This window comes from Melozone crissalis, unplaced genomic scaffold (genome assembly GCF_028551555.1).
Source record: "Melozone crissalis strain CALT ecotype California unplaced genomic scaffold, PUWL_Pcris_2 ptg000036l_1, whole genome shotgun sequence".
Classification (NCBI taxonomy): Eukaryota; Metazoa; Chordata; class Aves; order Passeriformes; family Passerellidae; genus Melozone; species Melozone crissalis.
In genome coordinates this window covers 10527518-10552846 of record NW_026535814.1, presented here as the reverse complement: position 1 = coordinate 10552846, position 25329 = coordinate 10527518, and the positions used below count along the sequence as shown (strand labels likewise).

The following is a 25329-nucleotide window of genomic DNA, read 5'->3' as shown; positions in this document are numbered from 1 at the left end:
GTTTTTTGTGGGCTGATTGACCTGTAAAAGATGCATTGCACAACACTAAACAAAATAGAGTGGATTTTTCTACACACAGTGCATGTAACTGCTCTGCATATTAATTTATATGGATACTAGGTTTTGCAGAGTAGTGTGCTAGTGCAAATCAGTTTCCCATTTTACATGTGACACCACCTGCTTCTGCAGTATGTTTCTTGAATACACGTCCTAACAAACTTTATTGGGCAATTTTTTTTAATTTATTTTTTTCTATATTAAACCAGTAAATCTTTTCATGGCTTCTTAAAGAGTAAGCTCATGTTATTTCTAACTAAAAGGCCTTGTAAAGTGGAAGTTACAGTTCTGGAAGGCTTCTGAGATATTTTGACTGCAGGAGAATGCAGCTGTCATCACCTTGAACAGAGGTGAATTGTAATGTGGGATATATATAGCACAGTTGGATTAGACTGGACACAGTAAATTAAACATATTGAAAAAAATATCTCTTCTGTAGAAGGGCTGTCTTTTTGGGTTTTTTTTTTTTTTGTTTGTTTTAGAACAGTGAAACCATTTACCCCGATCTTAGACACATAAAGATGGGAGTAACTTCATATCTTGATTTTGGTGTTTTGCCCTAATGTTTCTACAGTCTTCTCATTATGTTCATACAGTGTACTGTACTTCAGCTAAGCTTATATATCCCATCTGTACCTCTTCAATCTAGTGAATGTGGATTTGATGATGACTCTATTCCTGTGCAGCTGAGAAATCTCAGGAAAGATTTCCCAACCTAGAGAGTCTTCCCAGAAAACTGATTAATTTCCCAGTTGTATTGCTTGTACACTGTAATAGGGATTACTGTTCCCAATGAAACTTCATATATATTTTTTATTTCTCATTATACTTTTGATATATTGGTGGGTATGAGAAAGAATATGAAATATATGCTTTCTAATATCTCATTTCACAACTGCTTCCTCATATAGAAGTTACTGAATGGAACACTTGAGTATTCTGATTAGTCTGGATATGCCCAGTTTTTTGCATGTCAGAAATCATTAATGAAATGGCTAGGGTTCAGAATTTCCATTTAAGTTGTAAAAGAGGTATATTCTTTTTAGAAACACGTAAGAGATTTCACATTTTAAAAGATTTCTGCAAGTGAATGCCCCTGAATTACAGCAGAACATTTAGATTAAGGAGGTGTCAGTTGCCTGGTGAATAGTATCATCGTGTCTGCCACATTTTGGTTTTCTTGAAAGTACTATTTTCAGACACTTGGCCATACTAGGGCATTGTATATTTGAAATACTGTGAGGCAGCTGTGTTACTGAATCACAGACTTTTCTGAGTTGGAAAGAGACTCACAAAGATGAACAAGTTCACCTCCTGGCCCTGCACAGCACCATTCCCAAGAGTCACACCATGTACCCAAGAGCATTGTTCAGACACTTCTTGAACTCTGTGAACTGCTGTGACAGCTTCCATGGGGAGCCTTTTCCAGTGCCCAGCCACCCTCTGGGTGAAGGACCTTTTCCTAATGCATTTCATCAAGAAGGACTCTGTGAGAGATATAAGAGTAGATGCAGGATTACATCTCTGTGAGAGATGTAAGATTTACTTATATCCAAAAAGATCACATCAAGTGGCATCCATTGATTAACTAGATGGCTTACTTTGTTTTAAAAGGAAATCAGGTTTGATAAGTAAGACTTCCCTCTCATGAGGCCATGCTGGTGGTGACTGATGATAGCGTTGTCCTTCTTCTTGTCCTTGAAAACTGGGACCACTTCTGTCAGTTTCCAGTCAGCTTTGACCTCTCCAAGTTCCCAAGACTGCCTGAAAGTCATCAAGAAAGGCTTTGGAATAACATCAGCTAGCTCTGAGAATTTGAGGATTCTCAGATGAATCTTATCAGGCTTTATAGCCTGATGTAGGGATCCACTTGGGGCAGCAGATCCTGCTCAATTTCAGGATTGACTGGGATATTTTTCACAGTCATGGTTTTGACCCTCCCTGTTAAAAGACAGAGGCAAGGAAAGCTTTAAACATCTGCTTTGTCTCTGACCTCTTCCTGAAGTGTGCATCCTTATCCTGTAATGGGCTGATATTATTTCTGCACTGCCTTTAACCATTAATATTCTTGAAAAAAAAAAAAGTTCTTGTTTTCCCCCATGGTTCTGGGCAGCTCCAACTCCAACTGAGCTTTGCCTGCACAGATTTTCTCCGTGCAGTAGTAAGCAGCATCTCTGTGTTCTTCTTGTGTCACCTGACTTCGCTTCCACTGGGCATATACCTTTCTTTTTTGCCTTATTTCCTAGAGAAGATCCCTGCTCAGCCAAGCCAGGCTTCTGCCTCACCTGCTTGATTTCCAGCATTCCCACAGGGGAATAGCCTGTTCCTGCCTTAGGAGGTGATGCTTAAAAAGTGTCCAGCACAGAGCTGGTCAGCAGCAGTTGGAACCTGAAAGAGAAGATGACTAAAAATGAGTCTTTGATAAGATAAGGAATTGCTAAGTGAACTTTTTCTCCATGAAACTGGAAAAACAAAACTCAAAAGAAGCCCATACTAATTCATGTAAGGAAATCTAAATTCTAGGGAACCAAATTGTCCATCTTAAAGAATAAATTTCATTCATACAGGCTGTTTTATTGGGACATTTGTTTTCTGTAGGTTACTTTTTTCATGAACTTGTTTCCATGCTGTAAAATATTTTCTGTGGGAACTATTCAACAGTTTACATAAGTTTTAAAAGTGTCCATAACACAGTGTATATAGATGCATACTAAAGCTTTGAAATAAAAGTACAGTAGTAGACTGATATATGTTTGAGACAAGTTTTTTTTAATGGTATTACTATGTGTCTGCATTAGATACATATAGGTAAGCATCTTCTGTGTGAAATTCTTGGTATTTTTGTACCTCCATATCTAGATTTTTTAATACTGATTTAGACATCTGAAAGTAATTCCCTGAGTTCTTTTCTTCCCTGAAGAAATTAGGTTTTGCAAACTTGTAGTCATGACATTGTTCTCAGGTGTTACCCTCCACTCAGAAATGAAGAGTTTTTTGCTTTTTATTCTGTATACAGTGTTTTTGTTTGATTGGGGGTTTTTCCCCCATGGTTTTGTATAAGTCAAATGTTCTTGGTGAATTCTTTTTCCTTCAGAATTTTCTGGCTTATCGCTTCAAATGCTTTTCCTGACATTTTATAGAATGTTATCGTTATCATTATTATCATCATCATCGTTACCATTATCATTGCTACTACTAGTACAAGTACTAGTACTACTACTTTATTATCTTGGAGACTATCTTTCTTCTTACTGAAAGGATTTTTCAATGTGATGATTATCTATCTTATAAATGTGAGATGACCCATGTTTTTGTTTTGTTTTTTTTTTAAAGTAATCTGCTGGTTATAGTCTAGGTTTTACCCATGGGCTCCATTAAATTGTAAGCATGAATTCCATATGAATTTTGTCTTTTAATGAAGACTTCTTCAGGCATTTTAACATTTCATATTAGGTGTAATTTTGAGTAATTCCAAAAATACTCTAGTTTTATGGTTTTTTTGATATAACTTTTCATCATTCTCTTATGTAGATAACTTAATTTTTTGAGAATTAATCTCTTGATATCTAAATTAATTTAGCCTATTGTCCAGCTAATCTTACATTAATATTTAAAACTTTAGTAGTAAATATGATATTTTTACAAATGTAAAAGGAAAAGAAATAATTTTGAAGGTTAATGATTTTAAATAATTATTAAATTTCTAGTGAAATGCCTTCTGTTACCTTATTTCTCCATGTAGAGATTTGTTTTAGTATATGAAATACTATTTATTGTACTATAGAACATTACCATTCTTCAAATAGAGAATTAAAATAGATTTTCAGTAAAATTTCCATTTTACTTGGTCTGTAATTTGAGAATAACAGATGAGAATAATAAGCATAAGCATTCTTTCCTCCGAATTTCTAATAGCTCTGAGAAGCTGGTTTTGTATATAAAAGAAATTGGTTTTAAGAAGTTATTTTGACCTGTTTTGTTACAGTATTATATATTTAAATCTGTGATTTAAAAAAAAAAATCAATTTTATACCCCATTTTATTCTTCTTTTCCTTTTTCAGAAGAGAAATTTAACTAAGCAATGTTTGTATGCACAAGAGCTGTCTTAAATAAACTTAGAATCTTAAACTGGTGAATGTTAAATACCATTTTGTTATCTTGCTGGAAATACTGTTTGTACTTTTGATAGAAATCTACAGTACAGTTTTCTTCATAGAAACACTTAGCCACATTTTGCAATGAGATGATTAGGAAGTAAACACTGTAAACTATTTTTTGCTCAGCTCTCTTCAGTCGTTTATTCAGATGATGTAATTGTTACTTCCATTCTTACTATTACTTAAAAAGTACTTTTAACACTTTACTCAAGGTAGTGAAATTTCAAAATGGGAATATAGCTAAGATATTTTAGGAAGAAACAAGTGGTCTGTGTTGTTTGAGGCTTGAGTTTGGGTATTTTTTTAACAGTAGCATTTTATATTTTGGTGACACCCTGAAGAATTGTGGAAAAATAAAAAAGCTTGAATTATTATGATTATAATTTTTTTTTCTTTGCAGGTTTCTGCTTTGGGATTGGATCCTTCAGGTGCTCGTTTGATAACTGGTGGATATGATTATGATGTAAAATTTTGGGATTTTGCTGGAATGGATGCCTCTCTCCAAGCTTTTCGGTCACTCCAGCCTTGTGAATGGTAGGCGTGAAGGCTGCCTTTTGCACTTTATGTTTCATGTTAAGCTCCTGGTAGAATGCACAAAAGCCTTGGAAGAAAGCTTGTTTAAAAGGCTCTTGAATACCAAGGAATGTGAACCTAAGAACTTGGCTGCTTATTTCTTTACCTGCTTTTTGCAGGGACTTGCATCTTTTCCCCTTTTAGAAAGCTGGTGGATTTGCCAATGCAATTGTTAATAGAACATCAGAAAAGGAACCTCTCAAAGACAGGCTGACTATCATAGTTGTAACTGACGTTATTAGAATACACTTTCTATATATATTCTGCTTACATAAAACTAATTAAGAGAAGAAGCAAGTTAAAACAATTGACCCCTTTGTGGGGAGCCTCTCTAGTTCCTGCCAGGATTTCTGAAGGAAGGGTAATTAATTTAATTTTCATGAAGTCCTCTGTTTCAGAAACCACTTAAGAATGAATAAATAAATAAATAAAATTTTAAAAAAGTAAATGTTTTCACACGTAAAGTGACATGTTCAGACATTTCTGGCATGAGTTTCATTTACATGATTAGTTAGCAGGATATAATTGGTATTATCCTTCCTCTGGTATCACTGAGCAGAAAGAGCTGACTGTCTTTACTCCCACCATGGGAAATTATTTTAATGAAGCATTTTCAAGTTTAGCAGAAGAGTGCGTTCAAATTTAGTAGTACTTACTAATAATGGTGTAAAACATAAATATTGTAGAAAAATCACAAGTAGAATATATGTTAATGCTCTATTTCAGGGATAGCTTGCAGATAAATTGGTAAACTCCTTTTAGGAAAAAACTAATCGTAAAATATGAACTTAAAATTCTTGTTATTCTTGACACTGTTAATTTAGTGTGTTGCAAGGATTTTTATATAAATGTTCTTTGTGAAATCCTTGTGATTTGAGTACATTGATGTATAAATAAAGTACTTAAAACATAAACATGAAGTATTATTAAAAATAGACTTGACTGGTGTGAAGTTTGGAAATTACATTTATGCTGCAAGTCCCATGAAATAATTTTGGGGGCTCAAAAAACTTATTATTCAAATATAACTTCTCTGTCTTTTTCTAAACATAAAACTGGAACTATATCTCTGTCTGGTAAAAAGATTCAACTTCAAGTTCTTTCATGCTTACGTTGAGACAAGGTGGTGAACACTATGAGGAATATCATATAAGTTGTGTCCAGGTGTATATATGTTCTTATATTACTTTTTCACTGTGAAGTTTGTTATTGAAGGGCTATTAGCATTCACAGACTTGAATTTCAAAGAATTCTCAGGAGTTCTGGTATGGAAACATTAGGTGTTAGGAGAAATCCAGATCTGGAGCCATAAATTTAATTTAATTTTAAAAATGAAGGAGCCTGAGATCAATTTTGTATTGTCAAGGCTCCATTTTGTAGCATAATATCAGGTTACTCTCTTAATTTCTCCTTGGATTTGTGATGTAAACTGAAACAAACCCTCCAGCCTGACAAAAAGCTAGTACTTTCAAGCCATACCTTAGTGTTAAAGCCAAAAGGAAGTGTAAGGCAAAGCTTTTATGTGTGTAGAAAATATTTGTGTGTCATGATTTTACCCATGTATATAGCTCTGTTCTGCAGGTCCTGGTACAAAGTGCTGTGCACATTTGGCAGTTTTAAACCAAAATTATTCATATTAATGCTATTAAAAAGAACTGTTTTTTATAAGTTTCCCAAGACTTTTGCTATAACATTAATAAGAACCAAAAATGTTTTCCTAAAGAACTGCCTTTGTAGAGCCTCGCTTTTGGTTATGTTCCAGTAAACATCAGAAAAGTGGTAACTTCTGTGATTTTGCAAATACTCAACTCATAGAAGCAATTTTTAGACATGGTTTTAGAAATCACATTGCACAGTCAAGAAGGTATGGGTTTAAGTTTTTTTTTCATTAGGTAAAAGTCATGGAAATCTTTTCCCTAAAACTAATATTTTCACATGACTGATTTGATAAATTATTTATTATATTTCATTGTGCTAGTTGCTGTAAAATCAGTTGCTTTCCTTACGGGGAGAAATTTTAAGACAAATGAAAACTTTGTTCAGACATGCTGATAAAGAACTACTAAGAAGAAATGAAATGACATTGTTTGAGTTATGAACACTGCAGTGTTAGTAGTATTAATGCCTGTAGTTTTACTTTTAGTATTTTGGTGTCTGAAAACAGGTTGTTTTTGTTTTTTCAGACGACTCTGTGGCCATTTATGTATTGGGGATTCTTTCAGAAATCAGGTTTTTACTTCTGAGCTGTTTGTTATTACGTAGTGGTCAGATCCTTTTCATGCATCAAGTGAAATATGTTTTAGACTAGTTTTGAAATGTTTACTTTTTAATTTTACATTTCAACAGTGATAAGTGCAGAATAGCGCTTTGGAGATGTTGGCTGTTTTCTTTTGCCAGTTTCAGCATTACAGTATGAGACACATAACTTAATGAGTACTGCATTCTGTATACAGTACTCAGGTGGGGCTTAGGAATATTTTGTATGAATCGTATGGTTGGACAAGAGAGCTTGGAAGTACAACTGAGAAAAAATTTTTAATTCCTAAGGTGTTTGTTCTGCAAAAACTGAATCTGATGCATTCTGTAGTCTAGGTTTATCAATTGTCTGCAGAGAATATTCTAGCCTTTAGATATTATTTCTCTTGTGGATTTCCTGTAATTTCTTTCAGTGCTTCCTCTGAGCTTAATGTAGCTGGCCATCTTCTTTTCTAAAAAAGTATCCATTTTTTTCTCTTGAGGATCAGAATGTTTATTCAGACATTGACTGTGATCTATTTTGGAAATTCACAGATTTGAATGTCTCCTTTCTATTAAAAGTCAGCTTATAATACTCAGTCCAATTTGGCTGCCAGTTGGTATTACATAATAGGGTGCTTGAAGCAATTTTTAGCTTTTGAATTGTAATGTAATCAGTTTTGCCAAACATTTTTTGAATAAGAAACTTAAGCTTAGTTTACATTACTCTAATCAACGAAGAACTTTTAAAGTAAGTATTACAATAATTTAAGTGTTTCATGTAGCAACTCATGGTTTGAGGACAGATTTAATAGATAATAGTTGCTGGTGAAAAAATTATGTGAAGTCACTACTATGTAAGAACTAAAATGCTGAAATATTAAGTTAGAAGTTCCACACTTGGTTTTTTTGGTCATCTGAGTGTTAACTTCATTAATGGAAAATAATGTTAAAAGATAGTGTTAAATAGTGTTAAAGTTTCCTGAAAGGTGCTAGGATTTGAATGCACATAGTAATGTTCTTAAGCAATAAGAAGATTTCTTCGAGAATACCTTGGATGCCATGAGAATCCAAATCTAGCTGGCAAATGTGTTCCAGTCTTGTACTTGAGATTAATCAAGAGGCAGAGGTGTATTAATATAAAGTAATGTTACTTTGTAAAGTAAAGAAGTATTAATATAAAGTAATGTTACTTTGCACATTCTATTAATGTGCTGGGATATAAACTCTGGCAGGTGTGAAGTGGATAGACTGCTTTGCATTCTTGGCTATCCTTATAATGAAGTATAGGGAATCAAAGGGATATCATCTTCAGATAGAGCAAGAGCCATGAAATTTTTTCATAATTCAAGATGCTGGGAGAATATGCTGAAGCTGGAATTGGGCTTTTCATTCATCAGTCAGCTTTGCACTTTCAGTTCATCTTTGTCATCTTGGTATTATTATTTCATGGTTTCTGCCACAGGTTTTCTCAATCAATGGAACATGTATGTGAGAACGCTGTTAAAACAAATGAACAGTCACCTAAGACATAGTAACCTAGACAGATGGTTATCTATTGTCATGTTTCCAGGGCTGATGGTATTATTTAACGTTATCTTAAAGTTTGATGAAATTAAAGCCCCGACCACAAAAAAAGATGCAAGAATGCTGACCTATGACTAATATCCTGGTATGTGAGGTACAATGAAGTTTTATGTATGACTACAACATCCCGTTACAGTAATTTACAGATTACTGTAATTCCACATTCTACTTTTGGGAAGATGAAAAAGAATTTTCATCTCTAGGTAGTTAAGTCTGACACATACTATTTTTCCATTGGAGTTATAATAGCATTCTTAAAGAAATATATTTGCCAGAAATGACATTTTACATGGTTGATAAGCTATGTGTGGTTAAAAGAAACACGACACACACAACAGTGGAATAAAAAACTATTAACTATTCCATTAGTAAAAGACTTTCTGCCTCCTGCCTCTCTGATATAGGGTTATATATAGATCTGTTTCTGCAATATGGTTTCTCACCATTGACACTTATGTTTTAGTGTAAGTTTACAGGAATGTTAACTGAAATGGTTTATTTCTCCCCTTTTTTTTTCTTCTTTCTTTCTTCTTTCTTTATAGTCACCAAATCAAGTCTTTGCAGTATAGCAGCACAGGAGATGTCATTCTCGTTGTCTCTGGTAACTCTCAGGCAAAAGTTCTTGACAGAGATGGCTTCCCGGTGATGGAGTGCATAAAAGGAGACCAGTACATTGTGGATATGACAAACACAAAGGTAAAGTCAGGGGCTCGTGGTTGTTTACTTGCATGCTGTGAGTGTAAGACTAATAAGCAAAAATGTGTCTGTTTTTAATGGTAGAATGAAGAAGGGTTCATTCATAGTTCTGAAGTGCTTCAACCACAGTTGATTGTGTTTGGACCACTTTGCCCTTGTATTTTCACAAACTTCGATACAATGCTTCTATTTACTTAGATTATTTAAATTCAGGTCAGTTTTTAAAATAGCTTAAGCCTAAAAAGTAATGATAAAATCTAAAGCTCAGACTGATGATAAAATTGATTTACTTATTTCTTGTAAAATATATTGCCAAATATACCAGGCTTAATGCTGTTTTGCCTAAAGCTGTTCTTGTCAGATTACTATTTCTTTTGGCTGGTGATACCTATATAAAACCATCAAATAACATCTGCTTTAGTTCTAGTTTGCTTAAAAATAATTTAGATTTTCTTTCTCTTGTAAATGTCTAGAATTCCAGTATACCGTAGTCCAACAGTCAAAATGCTAAAATATTTGTTATATTGCCTCATTAACTTTAGTATTTCTCTCCTTATTTGTGCCTAAACCAAACTGAAGTTATTGCAGCATTGCAAGAGTAGTTTCCAAATTTCTCTTTGAATGTAGAGAGTGAGTATGCGCCTGTACCTCAAAGAAATAAAGCCAACTGGACAATATATATCCAGTAATGTAGTTATATTCATAGTCATCATAATGGCAATTGCTTACTTTGCATTAAACACTCACCTTCTTTTTTTTGTCTTAAAGCAAAACAACTGACTAGTCAATTTGCAGTTTTATGAAAAACTCATCTGAGATTATACCCCTCTTGATTCTAAAATTCTGTTTCCTCAGTTTTCTCTAACAGGGTCTTTGGCTAGTGTAGATTGACACTGGCATTGTTCTTTTATTCTTCTGTCTCTTGAAAAAGTTTGTGTGCCACTGTAGTGATGCCTGTTGTTTCATCCTTACTCTGCATTACAATTCTCCCAAGAGAAAAAGAAGTGTGATTCTGTGCTTGTTTCTGAAAGGAAAAAAAAAAAAATAGCATAAGAGTGTAAGGGTTTTTCTAATTCAGAGATGAAAACAAGCAAGGAGGAAATGGATAGAGTACATACAATCTGTTAAATCATCCTGATGTCAGTCAGAAAGGTCCAAATTTGTGCCTCAGCTTTCATGTGATTCCACTTGAAGGATGTGATGTAATAGTTGTAAAATCTTGTAAGACAGCTTGCAAGTCCCTTTAAGACCTCTGTGTTTATTTCTTTAGGGTCACACAGCAATGCTCAATTCAGGCTGTTGGCATCCAAAGATAAAGGAAGAATTTTTGACGTGTTCTAATGATGGGTAAGTATTGAGGTCTATCTTTCGCACTGTATTTTGGGAGGCTTGTTGAGCTGTTGTGTTTTGCTGTGGTTTAATTTACTTTAAATATAATTCTTTTTAATCTTTAGTAACTACTTAATATAGTGAGATCTGGAAGGAAATACTATATTTGTTTTGCCTCTAGATGATAAATGTATTTTGTTTGTACTATTTTAGTTCTGTAACTTAAAATAATTTTTAATACTATTTCATGAAAGTTGTTGGTTAATTGTTTTTTACAAAAGTTCTTGGACAAAATTTTACTTTATATGGTATTCCTTTGGAGTAGAATAATTCCTGTGGAGAAACTCAATGTAACTGAATTCACTAGGAAGATTGAGGATTTCAATTTGAAGTTACAAGTTTCACTTTCGGTGTAACTAAATATTGATGGATGTTGTTTGACAAGTGTCAAAGAGACTGCTAGAAATTATTTTGTGGCTTCAGTCTTGATCTTTGTGGTTAGAATCAAATGGCAAATGGCAAAATGTCCCATAGTTAGAATCAAATGGCAAAATGTCACGTGACATCTGCATTAATTAAGTTATTGGAGCTCTCAGTAGCAGGTTCATGAATGATTTTTTACTGATGTTTTAAATATGCAATCTCCTTTACTGTAGACTGGCAGTAAGGATTGATTTTCCCCACTAAAGTATCTGTAGAGTAGTCAACTGTAAAAAGAAGACTTCAATTATCAATTTCTTTAAATAACATTTTTTTTCCCTAAAAGGGACTGACTTACATGGGTACATGAAAATATTATTTTAAGGAGAAAATTCACAGTTTCTGATAAGACTGTGTCAGAAGGAGAAAAGCCTGAATACTACATTGTGCTTTATGGAAAAATTAAGTTTTAAAAATACACTTGAGCAAACTGTATATTGTTCCAGATTTTAGGAATTATTATTAAATGCTAGAGTCAGTACTTTAGACAGTTTGTTGATATTTTGAATGCAGTTAGACTTTAGTAAGGTTTCTTAGATTGAGTAGTTTGTAGATCATGGAAAACAAATTAAGATACTATAAATGATGAAGATTGTCTAATTTTTCCCATCTAATCAAGTCCCCTAACTAATACACCAAAAATGCACTCAGTACATTCCTGATACTTGAATTGCTGTGAATTAAAATTATCTGGGCAAGTAAGAGAAAACCAGATAAACATTACTATAAATGGCTGCATAATTGCATTTTCACAGACGCTACATGGCTGAAATTACAACAAAAGTATTTTAAACTGATTGCATTGTGCTTCATGCTAGTGACAGGTATTTCAAGGATTTGGATATGTCCTGTGAAAGTAAACAATTTGTATTGCTTAATTTGCCCCACAGGGCTTGAACATGCTATCCTGTCTGTGAAATTAATAACAGAATTTAGTAACAGAAACTAAAATCTCTTGAGTTTAATCAGTAATTCATCTTAAGATTGGAGCTGTGAATGAGAATTGAAAAGAATAGTTCCAGTTGGAAGGGACCTAGAATGATCATCCAACTGTCTGACCGGTTCAGGGCTGCCCAGAAGTTAAAGTCTGTTGTTAAGGAAAATCACCCATCAGCTGTTTCTCCTGGAAGCCTGTGTTGGTCTGGAACCACCTTATCAGCAAAGAATTGCCTCCTAGTGTCCTGTCTGAACTTTACCTGGCACAGCTCTGAGCCATTCCCATGCATCCTGCCCCTGGATGCCAGGGAGAAGAGCTCAGCACCTCCCCGTGCCCTTCCCCTCCTCAGGAAGCTGCAGAGAGCAGTGAGGGCACACCTCAGCCTCCTTTTCTCCAAAGTGGACAAGCCCAAAGACTTCAGCTGCTCCTCACAGGAGGTTCCAGCTCTGATTCCCTCCTCAGGATGCACGGAAGGACCTTCCCATCCTTCTCCACCTGCAGGGCCCAGCAGGCCCCAGGCGAGGCCCATCCCCTCCCTGGGCTCTGGCTGTGCCCTGCTCTGGGATGGGCTCTGGCTGTGCCCTGCTGGGAGCTCTGGGATGGGCTCTGGCTGTGCCCTGCTGGGAGCTCTGGGATGGGCTCTGGCTGTGCCCTGGGATGGGCTCTGGCTGTGCCCTGCTGGGTGCTCTGGGATGGGCTTTGTCCTTGGGGCTGCCTGGGCACTGCTGACCCACAGCAAGCCTACAGAGCTAAAAAGGCTGAGTACAGAAGGTCATCTGATCGTGGCACTATCTAGTCAGTTTCAAAAACATAATTAATTCAAAGACATAAATAAAAGCTGTAATGTTATTTTCATTAACGATGTTGTGTGAAGGTGAGTTGGGTTAGTGAGTAGCACACCTTTGAAAATATAGGTTCCATTATTAAATTTGGAGCACAAGTCTGATGAGGAGCAGCTGAGAGAACTGGGGTTAAGTCTGGAGAAAAAGAGACTGGGGAGAGGGGACCTTAGCACTCTCCACAGCTCCCTGAAAGGAGGGTGTGGCCAGGTGTTGGTCTGTCTCTTCTTCCAGGTAACCACAGACAGGGCAAGAGGAGAAGGGCCTCAAGTTGCACCAAGGTAGGTTTAGATCGGAAATTAGAAAAAAATTCTTCTCTGAAAAGGTGGTCAGGCATTGGAACAGGCTGCCCAGGGGAAGGGGTGAAATTGCCATTCCTGGAAGTGATTAGGTATATGTATTTGTGGGGAATCTGGCAGTTTTAGGTTAATGGTTGAATTCAATGATCTTCAGCATCTTTTCCAACTTTAATGATTCCAATTGACAGCAGTTGCTGGAATTATACCAGCTATTTTAACCAGTATCATGTGAGTTTCTGACTTCTTTTTGGTGGTAGTTTTTGAATGAGGAAAAATAACTTCCGTAAGATTGCTTTAATATGGTATTCTCAGAGAATATTTTGTGTAGGAGAGTAACATTAGAGTACTTACGTGTCAAGGCAGAGAGTTTAAATCTAAAGAAGGAAATGGTCTGTGTCAGCAAGATATAATTTAAACTTCAATTGGTTTTGCCTAAAGGAAACAGGTTTTCTGAATTTTAAGTAAATGCAATTTGTACCAAGCATTCTAGAAACCAGATTTTTTTCATTTAATACTGTTTATTTGACATTTTGCATAGAATGAGTTGTGGATGTCATTAAATGTTATAATTGTATCTATCTGTCAGTCTAATTTTTTTACATTTATTCCAGTATTTATACTAGACCGTTAGGTGTTAAAGAACAGTATTTCATCAATTTGTAAAGCTGGCTTTTTTGTTCAAGCCAATAGATTTGCCCTTGGTTAAATGCTGGCTGAAAGATGAAACTGTTGAAACTGTTGAAATCCAGCATAAAACTTGGTTTATGTTGCATGCAAAGAAAACAATATAATCATAAGAAAACTTGAATTTTGAAGACTGTGGGCTTCTCAGGTCAGACCAAAAGACTGGCAGTCTTTATTCTAGGGAAGAGAGGTCTAAGTAGGGGAGTATGTGATCAAAGTTTGTGAAATGTCCAAGATGGTAGGTGAGCTGAATGTGGAACTGTTGTTTTTGAAAACCTCTTTGAAACCGAAGAGAAAATTCTTGACAGTAGATATAGTAAAGTTTAGAACTAATAAAAGAAAAGAAAAATTGGGTGCTGCTCAGATTTATTCTGTAATGTGTTGTCACAGCAAAACATGGAGGCAAGTTTAAAAAAGGATGAGAAAATACATGTTTAGAAGCACTTATAAACTGATAGGAAATGCAATAGGCATTATAATAACTTTTGTATGACAGTTGTGGATAGTAAGGTGAAATGAAGGGAATTAACTGTAATGACCAGACTGCATACAGGGCTAAATGAACCTATGATCAGATGTAGCCAGATGTTTCTTATATCTTTATGTTATTCAGTGACAGTAAATAATTAAGATGTAATTTCATGCAGCATTACTGTTGATAATGTAGTGTGTGGATTCTCAAGGTACAGTACTTTTGCAATGGTTTTATATCTGGAGTTGTGTGGTGTTCATGTAAATGAGTTAACTGTTTGTTGAGGTCTTCTCTCAAGCAAGTGGTGAGACAAAGCCCAGTCTAGCTTTACATGGCTCTGGTGCATAGAGATTTTTGGTACGAATGTTTATACTTTAAAAAAAAAAAAAACCAACCTGAAAAACCAAAATCAAAAAACAAAACAAAACCAACATCAAATCAAGCAAAAAAAAAAAACCAAACCCAACACTTTTTACAAGGCAGGAGACCTGCTTGTACTCAGTTTTGACATTCCTGACATGCTACATTAATGTGCTTTGATGTTCATAGAACTTGACATATTACACTCTCACATAATTTAAGAAGACCATCTATACCCATAAGAGGAGAAGTTAAAAGCTTTAGAGTATTGCATATCAGAGGAAAAGGTGCAAACATCTACTCTTTGTCTTTTATTCTGAGTGCACCGCTGATCTTGTATAAAGTGATTACAAGCTCTGGAAATTCTGCCATAGATTACTATTAGTTTTGTTCTAAGATTTTTACTAGACATTGGTGTAAGAGTAAATTACCTTAAGTACAGTGACTGCTCTGAAGCTTTTAAGAGGGAATGTTGATACTATGTGTGTATCTACAACTTGTGATTTAATCCACACATTGAGAAGAGGAACTGCCATGACTGGCATGTGTGGGGGAGTATACACCTGACGCTAAGCACCAAAAAGGGATCCTTTAGAGGGTCATGCTGTATGGATGTGGGAAGATGATACCAGGGATGCTCTTAACAGCTGTGAAGGAAAGCTGAAGATCTCTTTTTGCTGGTTTTAATCTGTGTTGGACATCACACAGAGCAGTAAAGCACAGTGATAGCTGTCTCTTAAACAGAGACTTCTCTACTTACATGATGAGTATTTCTATGTGGAGAGGTTCTGTGTACTCCAAACCTGGTTGCCAAAACCATAATTTTTTTTTTGAAGATGCTTGCAAGAAAAGATTTAAGGGTTTTCAGTAATACTCCAGGAGTTTGGAAGATGCTAAAAATAATGGTTGAAGCATGTGTGTCATGCTCCTTGGGGCACACTGAATGGCAGGGTTTGAGGCTGAAAGAGGACAGAGGAGAGCACATGAGGGATGTTAATATACTGTTAAACCCTAATTCTGTATTGTATGGTTCTAGATAGCATGTATACCTCCTCTAGAGAAAACAGTCATTCATAAACCAAATGAATGAGTATTTGCCAGTTGTAGACTGTATTTTATCTGATTCCTGTAGCATTTACACTGTCTGTCTTTAGTTGAATGGTTGCCACCTGCATACTTTTTAAAAATAAAGTAAGGAAAGAAAATGGCATTTTCTGGGTGGCATGTAGAAACAGAAGTTTTCATAATGCATAAAGAAGTTAAAAAGCAAAATTTGCAAGTGGTCTTGTGTCAAATGAAAGTGACACATTTTAAATATGTTTTAAGTAAATGCTTTTCAAATATTTTAAATCTGTATTTCTTTTGATGTTAACTTGCTATAGCTCAAATACTCACTTAGGGATAGTCTTTATATGTATGTGACAGTCTCTTTTGATTTCACATGACTAAGAGTGTAGTAGTAGTCTGAACTAAAAAGTAATGCAAATGAAAGCTCTTAAAATTGCCATCGTAAATGAAATATTTTGAGAGGTGATCTGTTTCTTATACCTAGGTGACTTATGCATGGCATTCAAATATGCTATGTATTTTAAAAATGCAAGTAGGTTTTGATGATAAAATATTCTAATGTGCAGTTATTAGGCTTTTTGTAAAGCCTAAAAAAGATATTTTTATAAATTATTACTTTAGACTGCAGATACATGGGTTACCAGCAGGGAGTCTCAGTGAGTTTTGTATCACTGTTCAAGGGCACAATGCAGGAAACGCAGGAAAAACTACTCAAGAAAATGACACAGTTCCATCAGACTCCTCTGTGAGAGAACAGAAGCTGGTCAGCTTGCACCCTGAAATGAGTCACAGCCTAGACACAGCAGTTATGGAATAAGTCTGAAAATTCCTCTTAACTTGTACAAGTTCCTGCCCACTTATGCAGTTGTTAGTGGATACGTACACATCTCAGCAAGCTCACTTCATTTTATTTTCCTTGAAAATATTCCAGATGATGGCTTGTGGAAACATGTAATACTCTTACTATACTCTTTTTTTTTTTCATGTTATGGCCAGGTTTGGTTTTCTTTTTGGTCTTATTTTAAACAGATAGTGTAATTACTCTGAGATTGCAGATGAATAATAATTTTTGGGAGGTTTTGCAGGTTGTTAAGCATTTATTGGCTTTTAATTGCAGAAGGAAGTAAGAAAGTTGTCAGTTCTGTCAGTAATTTGGTGATTAACTGTAACTATATGAATGAATAACACTAGCCTAGAGATTTAACTAAAGTAGGTGTTTATTTGAGTGCATTTTTTAAACAAGAATAAATGTTGTGCATAGATTCTCATTTGTGGGAATTTTGATATTCTCGGTGCTTCAGCTTCCCAATGTTTCGTGTGATTAGAAAATTATGTTAAAAGAAAAGACAAACATAGAAAAGCAATTATCTTCTCCATGGAACTGCAGTAATTCTCAATTTTGCATTACAGATAATTTCAGTTTTAATGAATTTGAGACTAATTAATTAATTAATTTATAATCAACCTTTCACTGTTTTAAAAGTATATACACAAAGCTTTCATCAGTATTGATATTAACTGGAGCCATTTTCTTGCACAAGCTGTCTTTTTTCATTTATGGCTATATATTGCCTAGACCTTTAAATATGCCACAACTATTCCTGAAAGATTGGTCTCTTTCCATTGCATGTACTCCTTGCCATTCCAGATAAGGTTCAGATACAGTGTGTGATCAATGCTGTCTTTGTATTTCTTGTAGATCCTTTGCCACATTATTGGGCTTATTTGGAAGATAAGGATCTTTTGTCTTAAGGCAAGGATCTTTCATTTTAGCAGCAGTATGTTGGATAAATGTTCAGAACAGCATTAAGGGTGATAGCAACAGAAATTCCAACATTTATACATTGCTTAAAAGGGAAAAAAAGGTTTGGAATTTAGGGAGTCTTTAAAAAGTTTTTATTCTCTGGAAATACACCTGAGTGGAGTGACCTCTAAAAATACCCTGTGTTTTAAGACATAACTAACTCTTTGTTTATATTATTCCAAAATATCAGTTGATGTCTATGTAATAACAAAGAAGGAAGAGGAAATGGATAATGTTGTTTTTGTTATTTGGATGTTTTCTTATCTCAAATGTGATAGGTAGTGCTGTAAGAATAAGCAAGAGAGGTCAGTGATGTTAAATGTTCCAGCAACAGGTGTTCTATGTCCTTACTCTCATGTATTTTTTTCCTTTTAGAAGCAGAATTGCAGCCAAACTTGAAATTTAGCAGTCGTGAACTTTATGATCTGTCATTGCAGCTTGGGTTATGCTTGATTAACAGCTGGTTTACTGTAGAGCATTCCTCTCACAAGTCTTTCCTCTCTCATCCTCTAGTAAGTTAAGTTAGTGTTCCTACTTTCTAAAAGGTATCCTAGAGAGTACTTACTGCCATCACAAATTGACCTCTGTGATAAGTTCTTTAGGGACAACTTCAGTGCAGATCTATCTCTAATTATTTCAGTGAAGTAGCTTCAGATCTTCAGAAATAGAATTTTGTATTTAAGGCACAATTGAATTCTTAGTCTTTTGTCAAATGCATGTTTCAAATATGAAGTTACTCTGCTATATGGAATATGGTTTTTAACTTTTGTTTTAACCATATATTGTTGCTTAGTAAATATTATCTGTGCCTTTTTTTTGTAATTTCAAGCAGCAAAATACAGTTAATGAAGGATGAGTAGGTTGCATAGCATGTATCTGCTGTTTGCAACCATGTCTGTTCAGATGATTTTTCTTTAGCATGGCTGTTATGTCCTAGACACTACTAGGGACTTCTGAAATTTACTGTGTCTTAGCGAACACTGCTGTTTCATGACAACTTTTATCTCAGCTTACCTTTCAGTCTTCATATGTTAACTATTTCCATCCTGTTAACTAAGTTTGCATCTATAATGCCTGCTGTCTCATCTTCTCCTATTAGCTGCGTTGTTTCAGTCTCTTTAGGTGGGAGCTATCAGTGAATGACTTCTCTGTCATGACAGCTGTTTTCTAGCTTTTTATTAGGCTCAGAACTACATTGAGCCTGGTAATTTGACAGAAAAGAGATTTGAGCAGGTCTGGAATAGCACTGCTCAAAATGGCCAGCAGTTAGTTTCACTGCCCATGGACCAATCACTTATTCCCATGAGGAACAATCGCTTATTCCCATGATGTTGTTCAGCTTGTCTTGAGCTTCAGCCCAGATGATTCTGTTTTTCTTTAATTGAAGTCTGTGCCCCATAAGCTTAAGAGCCAAGTCACCTGTTTTAGACCACATACTTAGTATGTTCTCAGGAGTGCACAAGATCTGGTATCTCCAGCCTGTTTGGCTGTGCACTGTGAAGGACAGCTCCACTGGCCGTGAAGATAGGATTATATGGCATTTCTCCTTAGATTTATAGACTCTAAGCTTCAGGTTACATACTGTCTGCTTACTCCAGGTTGACAGCAGCTCAGCCTAAGCTAATTTCGCTGAAAGTGAATACAACCCTGGAGTTTGTTGAACTCTGCTAAAGCTTGGAACAGCGTTGTTGACAACTCGAGAACTTAAGCTATACTTTTACTTTTCTTTAATGCTTTTACATATCAGGAATACAGTGCATATGAAAACATAGTTGAGAGCCAAATTTGGACTTGTGTGGTTTAGTGTAAGTGTAGTTATTTTGTCTTACTTAATTGCAGAATTTATAGAATTTTTCTGAATCATGTATTTGAAGAAATACAGTGATAAAGCTTGTTACGTAGATTGTCCTTGTTTTGTTTAAAAGCCCCAAAGTACAACATTGAAGCAAGCTTTGAAAAAGTATTAATAGTCCTAACACCTTCAGTGTTTGAAACATTTTATATGTAATAAACACAGTTAACACTGGTCCATCTGCAGCTTTGAAAACTGCTGAGAACAGTAAGATAGCAATGCCAGCGCTACTACCAAGATATTTGTACAAACCTTTGTTGCAACCTAAGCTTCAACACTGCTTCTGTCTTCACAGATTTAAAGGCTAATTGGAAAAAGCATGCTTGAAAATAATTACTGATGTTTTACCTTCACTTGGGGGATCATTTAAAAATGTTTAATTGCTGTCTTAGGCTTTGTTTCCACTTTCTAGATTTATTTCTTAAAACAAGCTGCATGTTATAGAGAGTAGGACCTGCTTTGGGGTCCAAAGTACCTACTCATCAAAAAGATCACCCTGAATTATATCTAGTTGCATCATACTACTTTATAAGGGAATGCAAATAACATTATGGTGAGATTATTGAATTTGCCAGAGGTATAGTATAACTTGGACTTTCATCTTAGAAAAAGAAATAACTCTTGCCAAGTTGTTTCAAGCGCATATGTTTGTAGGTGTATATACACATATACATTCAGTTACTGTGCCATATTCCATATTGAAAGGGAAATCATTAAGTTTGAAAATGTTTCTTCAAGATTTTATGAGATACTTTTATTCCTAGTACAATAGTACAGTTTAGGAAGATTTTTCAAATTAATATAGAACATAGAGGAATACAGTTCTGTCAACTGATTTATTTTTAGTTTTACCAAGGTAAAGTTTTTTACTACAGCAAGAAACTTGAAAGTATTTTTGTGCGTCATAAGCAACTACACATTTAAAAAATTGATTGATTTATCTAGCAAGTGCAGAATTTAAGTTTTCACAGTAACTCAGTACTTCCTGAAGAGTTTGCTCATTTTAGAACTGTGCAGTGAGTAGAGCAAGAAGGGACAATCTTTTCAGAGGCTTTTGCTAGGCAATTGCAACGTTCTTATCTTAGATGGGAAGGCAGAAGTTTTGGTGTGTATATCTGCTTCTTTTATCCCAGAACACATGGTAGTTCACTTCTCACCATATTGTGCTATACTTGGGTCATATGGATAAGCTTCCCTGAAACTTGTTTCCTAACTCCTTTCAGTCAGACTGGAAAAGCTTTTCTCTTGCATCTTCTCTGGTCCTGGCTCATCTTGACTGAGAAAAGAGAATACTTTTGTGCAATTCTGTTAGCTGGTCTGTAGGGTAACTTCTGGAAGAATAGAAATTATGGGAAACTGGAAGTTTTAGTATTTCTATCAGCTCAACTTAATATCAGATAGGGAAGAAGACGGGAATTTGCTATTTGTGAAATTGATAAGAAATTTCCCATGGTTTAGGGTCATATACAGGTTGTTGGGCAAATACTTCCATTGTGGTGACTTTGTTCCACAAGTATCTTTTGCTGGCAATTTCCTCTCCTGTCTTCTCCCATAAAAAATATATTACATCTTTTATTTTATAAAGATGGAACCTTTTTTCTCACAGATTCAATGATAATTTTAAACTATAACTAACTCCGTTTAAAGGACTATTTTTTCATGAGATATGCATGTTATTCAAATGACCAGAATTCTTTGATTATTCTAGCAATAATGGGAAGTACAATAGACTTAGTAAACTAAACTAAAATGTTTTTGTTTGATAGTAAGGAAGTGAAGTAGAGTAGACAAGGATTTATTTTGGCACATTTCTTTACAAAGATAAAATATGCATTATATCTAAGAAAATAAAATTAAATTGCAGTGATTAATGTTTAAATCTGATTCTGTATTAGAGCTACACAGTAATGACTAATGATACTTAATATCCTATAGATCAAAACTCTGTGAAAATATTTGCTTTGTGATTTTTGACGTTTAGAATTGCAGGTAATTTCATTGTTTGAGTAATGTAATTTTAAGTTGTTTCTCTTATCAGAGTCCTCATGTTATATAAATATATGTTTTAGTTAAAATCCCACTGCTGAGTTGCTTGTTTAGAGATGTATGTTGGGTGGTTTTCATTTTTCATGGAGTGAATTGGAGCAGCCTGTAGTTACATTTCTCTGCTCATACTGGTTTCAGAGGTGCATGGTTTCACTGGAAGATGATGAAGCCTGAAAAATTTTCCAGTTCAGAAAATTCTGTTTAAGGCCAATAAATCCCATTTCGCAAGTGAGATTGAATACATGGAAATTATGTATGGGTTTTTGTGAAAGAAGTTTCTCTTGTTTATTTAATAAAACCTTTTATAACTTTTTGTATAGTATCCATTAGTAACTTATAAGCAGTAAATTACATTCCAAAATATTTTGAAATTTTTTCTCTTAATTCCAATAAGTTTTGTGTCTGCCTTTTAAAGGATTAATCTTGTAAATACATGTGAGACATTTGTCATCTATCAACTGGGCTAGCTAATAGGAAGAGATCTTAAAACTGATAATCTGATGTAATCAAAACAACATGTTTCTAATGCAATTTCATAAGACTGAACTATTTCCTCAAACTTCTATATTTCTATAAATTATTTTAATTAAAGCAGATTTTATCAGAGGAAGTGTGAGTACTTCTAGTGAAATCTGAACACTAAGTATTAGCCACTGATTCTGAGAGCAGATTGATAAGTGAGCTGGTTAGTGTTAGAAAACAATAGCGTGGGAAATCATGCACAGAGAATAAAGTTATGTAGGGTTAATTATGTATAAGCTTTTAGTATGAGGCTGCAGAAAAGCAGATACACATCCTGTAAAAATGCATTCATACACAGAGAATGAAGTTCTCCTAATGGCATTAGTAAAGGAGATGATGTTAATGTTATATTTCAGCAATACTCGTTGAGTTCTGTGTCTAGTTACAATGACAGCAGTCTAAAAAGAATGCTAGAAAACATTGAAAAGGAAATTCAAATTCAGCTAATTCAAGAGTATTCGGGAAGTTGAATACATTTCAGTTTATCGAATAGGACATTAAGAGACTTTGCAATAGCAAAAAATAATTGAAACAGAGATAAAATGTCCAATATTTGAAAAGTCTTTAAATTGCTAAAGATGTAGGTCGACCCAGTAGTTGAAAACTAGCAAGATACGTCTAGGAGAATGAGAGTGTTTCTTTATAAACAGATTTATTATGTGACTGATTATTAAGACTGATTAAGGAAGAAATGCAGTAAATTCTTTACAAGTTGTAGCTTGTGCACAGAAATTGTGGATGAAGTTTCTCTTTCAATTATCAGACAAACCAGTGAACATAAAAGCACCATATAATCAATCTGAGATTGGAATAGGCTGGGGATTCTCAGTGTTAAAAACTAATCAAGCTGTTCATATGACTTAGCCTTTTTGTAGATAAAAGCTTGGTATTGAGCTGTTAGTTTCCATTAAAGGTACTCAGTTTTTGAGGGTAGGAAGAAGTCCATATATAGTCCTTCTGAGGATGGCAGAACTGTCCATGTGGAGCTGCAGGTAGGATATGTATCCCATTGTTGTTACCATAGCACATTCAGTTGAGTGGGTTTTTTTCTCCAAAATCAGTCTCCTTTCACAGTTTTATCAACCAATTCCTCATTGACTTTTTAGCTCATCCCCCCCCTTTCTATCTCCAAATCATTCCCCAAAAGATAATTTTGCAGTTGTTTTGTGCCAATAATGTCACTTTTTTAAGCTAATATTGTCATTCAGATACTTTCTAATAAAGCTTTATATTAAATGCATTTCTCTTGGGAGGGATTAGTTTGGTTTTGTAAATGTTTCTTCTCCTTGAAATATTTCCAGCCATGTGATTTGTGAAATCTCCAGTTTGCTAGGACAGAAAACATATTCTGATACTCTTCAGCTTAGCTCATTAATGGTAGTGGAAACTTCTGGTCAGCTAATCTCTACAATTAAGATCCACATTCACTTGTGTCTGTATGATTTAGAACATGCTGGAAAACATTTCAGTCTCCTGAGGATGAACTTTTGGTGAGATAAGATGCAGATCTTCTTTTGTCATCATAAACTTACTAGACCATATACATTCCTCCTTTCAAAATAAATAATTTACTTATACTCATGTGTAGCTTTCTTCTGTTGTGTAATTCACAGTGAATTAAATGGATAGCAGAATAGCAGGTACTGAAAAGTCTCAGAGATGAAAAAAGATGCCTTCCCTTTTTTGGTGGTACATACTTAGGCTTTAAAAATTAATTATTCTATCAGCATGTTTATTAAAAAAATCTAGCAAATAATTTAACTTAAAGCAGATTTGGTTTGAGATAAAGCTTAGCTTTAAAACTCTTATAGAAAAAAACCTACTTTGGTTCATTCAAACTATAAAATTCGGAATATTTTTGAATAATTTTTTAGTTTACTTGTCTATAAGTGATGTGTCATTCCAGCATCTGTTTACTCACAGCATGAACTGCTTTTCCTTTGAAAGTTTTTTGTTAGTCTTTCAAGAAAACTGAGTGTTATGCCTGTGAAAAAATACATAATATAGTTTTCTTCTTGGACCACTAAATCAAAATTGTCATTTAAATGGAATATATATTTCCCGTTCTTTCACACAATGAGACAACCTCAGAGGACCAGAGTCCATAGCCATGATTTGGTTGCTCTAAAAACTTTTTCAAGCAAATGTAGGATGTCTCTTCTATTTTACATGAATGTTGGCCATTGAGTAAATGTCTCACATGTTACTCGCATGTCTCACATGTTTGGCTCAATATGGAGCCATTCTAGAGTCACTCTCTAGTGACTCTAGAATGGCTCTATATTGAGCCAAACACCTATATAGAAGAATCTAGATGACATTAATAGACTGTTAGGCACTGTACATGAAAAATTATAGCATTATAATTTAGTTTCACAGATTTGGATATTTTGAGGAAAAATCAATGTAATTTTAAATTAGCTATTCAGCTTGCAAGCTCCTTTTTTTTTTTTTTTGTTTAAAACTTCTTCTGAAGGCTAGCACTGTTATGACAGGATTGATGGAGTGAATATTGTGAACATTCCTGATCTGCTTTGTTAGAAAGACAGTGGCTTGATTTGGAGAGCCTCCTCATCAGGTTACATCCAAATGAATGATTTAGCAATGAAACAAACAGATGGTAACTTATTGGACAATGCCAAGTAAATCTTCAAGTAGATATATGCTAACATCCATTTATTCAAAATGCAAATAAATAAAATATTTAACAAGTTGGTTACTTGCTTTTCTTGTTTCCAAGCCTCTAGTTGGAACTTGCATAATGCTTCAAGTGAAAGCTGATGTACTCATGAAGTCTACCAGTTTCAAGAGTGTAAGGTGTTAGAGAAATAGAAAATACTGCGAAGTTTCTTAAGGTATTAAGGATTTGGAAGTCACCCTTTTTTTTTTTTTTGAAACGTGTCATTTTATGGAATATAACTTAAATGTATTCCATGTACTTTTGGTGCCATAATGTAGCTAGACTTTAAAGTAGTGAGCCTAACAAGTTTATTTCTTGTAATGACTATTTGTGAATTAGAAATTAACTTAAATGAGACACTCCCAGACTGTTACAGATAATACTACTTAGGACTAAATATCAAATGTATGTGGTTAGTGCAACATTCATAAAATTCAGACAAGGGAAAAGCTAGAGGTGCATGAATTAACAAAAGGTTACAGTTTAAGAGAAACTTGATGTTTGTGTGCATGCACACAAGTGAACTCCAAGAGTAAGGAACTAATTGTCTGGTACCTGGTCCCAAAATAAAGTAATTTTACTAAAGTGATTTTTAAGTATTTTGTCAGTTAGAGGTTTTAAGTCTTTATCTCACTGTTCACCCATGTAAAT

At 34.6% G+C, this 25329-nt stretch overlaps 1 protein-coding gene across 1 annotated transcript in view; it reads left to right on the top strand.

Moving 5' to 3' along the window:
* The window catches only part of WDR70 (WD repeat domain 70), a 121919-nt gene that overhangs the window by 29955 nt on the left and 66635 nt on the right, over positions 1–25329 (top strand). Inside the window, exons 7-9 of the mRNA XM_054283576.1 lie at positions 4616–4749; positions 9153–9306; positions 10577–10653. Coding sequence (XP_054139551.1) covers positions 4616–4749; positions 9153–9306; positions 10577–10653 — 365 coding nt within the window. The remainder of the gene's footprint in view (positions 1–4615; positions 4750–9152; positions 9307–10576; positions 10654–25329) is intronic.